Genomic DNA, 4,182 nt, shown 5'->3' with positions numbered 1-4,182 from the left:
ATTCGAGTTCAAACTTCTTTTTATTCGACTCGTGGAAACGATTCAGGTAAAGAATAAGACAGACAAAACAGTATTCAAACCATGCTTTCTTATCATATTCACTTGAACCGATGAAAAGTGTAGATGAGCATGCTAGCTGTATCAGTCGGTGGTCGATCACATCACATAATTAGTGGATAACATCTATAAGAAATCCAAGCCCCATGCATGTTTCACACGTGTCCATCAACATGCCATATCATCGTACCACTATCATACTTAAATCGACCTCGGGCATTAATTACGGTCTTAAAAATACAACACATGCAGACTTAGAAAGTTGCTGAAAATGGTGTCGCCAAGAGTGTGTGTTTGTGTTTCTTTAATCCTATATGCCTTCTTCTTGCTACACACCCGAGTCTTTTGTGGTATTCTCCATCTCTTATAAATTTCCATTTTTTGTTTTCTTGAAATTTTACCATTTGTATTGTCGTTGATTTTGAGTTATGGTTGGTTGCAAGGTTGTTAATTAAAGTTTTTCAAATCGTAATATTTAATTATTGCCCGTACAAGAATTTAAAATGGTCTAATTACAATAGAGATATTTGTAAGCGGCTAGAAGTGCGTCCCTTATGATTACTTGAATCATTAATCTATTTTTGTTAACCAAGATTTAGCAATAGAACAGTCTCTGAATTTGAAAATTTTAAATGATTGAAACATTATTAAGTTTTAAATCAAACTTTTTTATTTGATCATAATATATGACTTTTTTTAGTAAAGGTCCTGTGATCCGAAGCTTTGAATTTCCATCAAAATCAAAATATAGGATCATGAGACGACACCCTTAGTTAATGTTAATGTCATGTTATTCTCACGTAGGTAGGCAGTGACACATTTAACTAATTAACCCAAAAAAATAAGAAAACAAGTAATCCATAATGGACAAGGATTTTTAATCAAAATTCAAAATATTAAAAAAGAAAAAAAGTGAGGCATTTTGAGCCTTAGCTTGTTTGCCTTTGCAATGGCGCTAGGGGGCTATAATGGTTTCTAAGGTTGAATTGTTGGGCAGCAAAGGCCCGTGGCGGAGTTAGAATATTTTTTCTATGGGTTCGGAATTTTTCGCCTCATTTTTTTCTTGTGTCAAAGTTTTTGGGCCTAAAAGGATCCGACCATTAATTCGGGTCGGATCGTTAATTCGGCCAGATAAATAAACTATAATATCGCTATTATAACGAAAGTACATCAACATTAAATAAAATATATAGTCATATTAATTAACAAAAAAGATATTATTAATGTTCCCAATGTATTTTCATGTTTTGAAAATGATTCATAACATCTTCAATCATGACTTTAAAAAATAACTCATTTTCAATATAACAAATGCAAGTATCATTTATTAAAGAAATAGTTGGTCGGCCGTTGTTGTGATTGTTATAATTTTCTTGTGTCAAAGTTTTTGGGCCTAAAAGGATCCGACCATTAATTCGGGTCGGATCGTTAATTCGGCCAGATAAATAAACTATAATATCGCTATTATAACGAAAGTACATCAACATTAAATAAAATATATAGTCATATTAATTAACAAAAAAGATATTATTAATGTTCCCAATGTATTTTCATGTTTTGAAAATGATTCATAACATCTTCAATCATGACTTTAAAAAATAACTCATTTTCAATATAACAAATGCAAGTATCATTTATTAAAGAAATAGTTGGTCGGCCGTTGTTGTGATTGTTATAATGTTTGTTACTTTGTTAGTAATTTTTCTAGTTTTTTTAAGCTTTCTATATTTCTTTAACAAAATATTCATTACTCAAAAAAGTTTTTTAACTATTTTTTCATAATTAATGGGTTCAGATCATTTCTTTAAATGATGCCGGGTTCGCTCGCCGAATAAGAATGAGTTCGCTCGTTAATTCGATACTCTAGTTTGTAGTAAAAACCAAAAAATACCGGGTTCGGCCGAAACCGGTGTTAATATGTGGCTCCGCCACTTTGCAAAGGCACAAAGAATGGCGCCTAGATGACTATAATGGTTTTTTAAGGTTGAATTGTGGTGAGACGGTGGGAGTGATGCCACCCACCTCACCGTAATTAGATGTGAAAGGTTGTATTGTGGTGAGTACGTAACGCCCCCACCCCTTAAACATTAAATCTCTTCTAGTAAAGTTAATGTGTGGTTTGTTGATACATCATTAAATCTCTTCTAGTACAAAATGCTTTTAGATTTGAAGTCTAAATATGTCGGTACGTTATTTATTTACTGTACCTTGTATTGGCAGCTAGCTAGCTAACTTGTGGGTTCATTTTAGACAAATAAGTATTTGGGGACCTATATAACCGAGCTTGTTTTTATTCTTATTTTTTTAAATAAGATGAATAACATATATACATATGGTACCATGATAATTTGCAGATGAGGAAGACGATCTTCTTCAAGGAATCAATAGTTTCCGCCAATCCAAGAACTTGGTAACCTTATCAAAGAACGACAATGCCGGATGCATGGCCGATGAAATAGCCGAAGCATTGCAAGACAAAGCATGCAGCACCATGGCCGGTCCAAGCATAATCACAAGCACCCAACCTCGCTATGCAAACTATCCTGACATAGTTAAGAAATGCGACATAGATATCAACACGACAGCCGACGGTGTCATACTCCCCGCTTGCGTGCCTAAGCAAGTCCCCACACTCGTGCTGACCAACTATACGCAGTCCTCGTACGCTAGTTATTTGAATAATTCGAGGTATAGTGGAGTTGGAATTGGTAAAGAGGATGACTGGGTGGTTGTGGTTTTGACCACCAACACACCCGCTGGAACGTTTGCAAATGTGGGTGCACCTAGGTTTGGTTCGGCCGTTTGTGTGAGCTGGTCCATGGTGGTGATTATGTTGGTTTGGTTGTTCGGAATCTGGTAGGAGATGGTTTCATATTTGGATAAAGAGGTTTTGTTTTGTTGTATTTAGTATGGTCTCGGTAGTCTCTAGAAATGGTAGAAATGGAAGAATATATGTATTTATGTCGACCTTTTTTATATGGAAAAATAATTTCTAAGTTGAATGTATTTCGACCTTTATTATTTATATGGGAAAAAATATTTCAAGTTGAATGTTTCGGTCGCTATATTCTCTTGATGATAGTTTATCATAATTCCAACCCCACACAACTTTTTGTTATATTAATATTTTTATTATATATAAAGGATATTCAAATCTCCTCATAAAGTTATTTCATTTTCAAAAGGGTTGTGATTCTTACACACCATCTCTCATAAACCTATACGTTTCGTATATTCCTATATAACCGTATAGGCTAAGTGACAGACAAATGGGAAAAAATAGCTTTTTTTAATCTATACGACCGTATAGTCGTATAGGTATTAAATAGCTGACACACCATAAAACATATACGGTCGTATAGGCTATACGACCGTATAGAAAACTTTTGCTAAATGTTTGGGGTGCACTTTTATTTTTATGTAGGTGGATCAAATGTTTATTAGTATTGTTTTGGTCAAATGTTTTTTTGTTTGCTTAATCATTGATTGATTATTGTGTATAAACTATTATAAAATGTAACATAATATAATCTTAAACGAATGTTCTCGGGGTAAAACTACAAATTATTTAGCCGAGTATGTTATGTAAATGCTAATACACAATTTATTATATTCTAAAATATCATATTTAGCCAAGTATGTATGTACTTAACAAGAATATCTAATTGGCTATCAAGTAACCTACAACTACACACCACCGGAAACACCTACAACTACTCTCTCTCCGGCCACCACTCTCTAACCGTACTTATATTATAACTACACACTCAGCCGCTGAGGAAGAGGGAGAGAGTGACAACGGACACCACCGACTAGCTAGGGTTCATCGAACGCGCAGCCGGTCGTTCTTTTCTTCTCCGTAATCGTCTGTTCCGATCTCTGTCTCTGCTTTAATCGTCGACGATCCGTCGTTGCAGGGTTTTGAATTTTGAAATTAACCCCAATTCCGGCCACCGACGATACGAAGCTCCTTCTTCAAGATCCGGTAACAACAGCCCTATTAACCCTTACCGGAGCTCTCCAACACGTCCATAACACCACCGCAGCTCATTATTCTCGCTGTACTGTTGTTTCCGGCTACTGTTGTTAACTGCCGCCGCCGGAAAAACGATTAAGGCTCTGTGG

General features: G+C 35.2%; 1 protein-coding gene across 1 annotated transcript; it reads left to right on the top strand.

The window, feature by feature from the left end:
* Positions 1–275: 275 nt before the first annotated feature.
* On the top strand, positions 276–2,929 carry LOC143583105 (putative GPI-anchored protein At3g06035). The gene is made up of 2 exons (XM_077065504.1): positions 276–407; positions 2,412–2,929. Exons 1-2 carry the CDS (start codon positions 329–331, stop codon positions 2,915–2,917), a joined length of 585 nt encoding a protein of 194 aa, XP_076921619.1. The 5' UTR covers positions 276–328; the 3' UTR covers positions 2,918–2,929.
* Positions 2,930–4,182: the final 1,253 nt, after the last annotated feature.

The sequence above is a fragment of the Bidens hawaiensis genome, unplaced genomic scaffold (assembly GCF_021521415.1).
Source record: "Bidens hawaiensis isolate Kalapana, Puna unplaced genomic scaffold, B.hawaiensis_p1.1 tig00032126_1, whole genome shotgun sequence".
NCBI lineage: Eukaryota > Viridiplantae > Streptophyta > Magnoliopsida > Asterales > Asteraceae > Bidens > Bidens hawaiensis.
The sequence above is the reverse complement of the archived record's forward strand: the minus strand, read 5'-3'. Positions and strand labels throughout refer to the sequence as shown.

Excerpts from the sequence above, each read along its gene's own strand:
- LOC143583105 (XM_077065504.1), top strand. The coding sequence starts at position 329 with ATGGTGTCGCCAAGAGTGTGTGTTTGTGTTTCTTTAATCCTATATGCC. Across the intron at positions 408-2,411 it reads ACACACCCGAGTCTTTTGTG|ATGAGGAAGACGATCTTCTT; the intron begins GTATTCTCCATC and ends GATAATTTGCAG.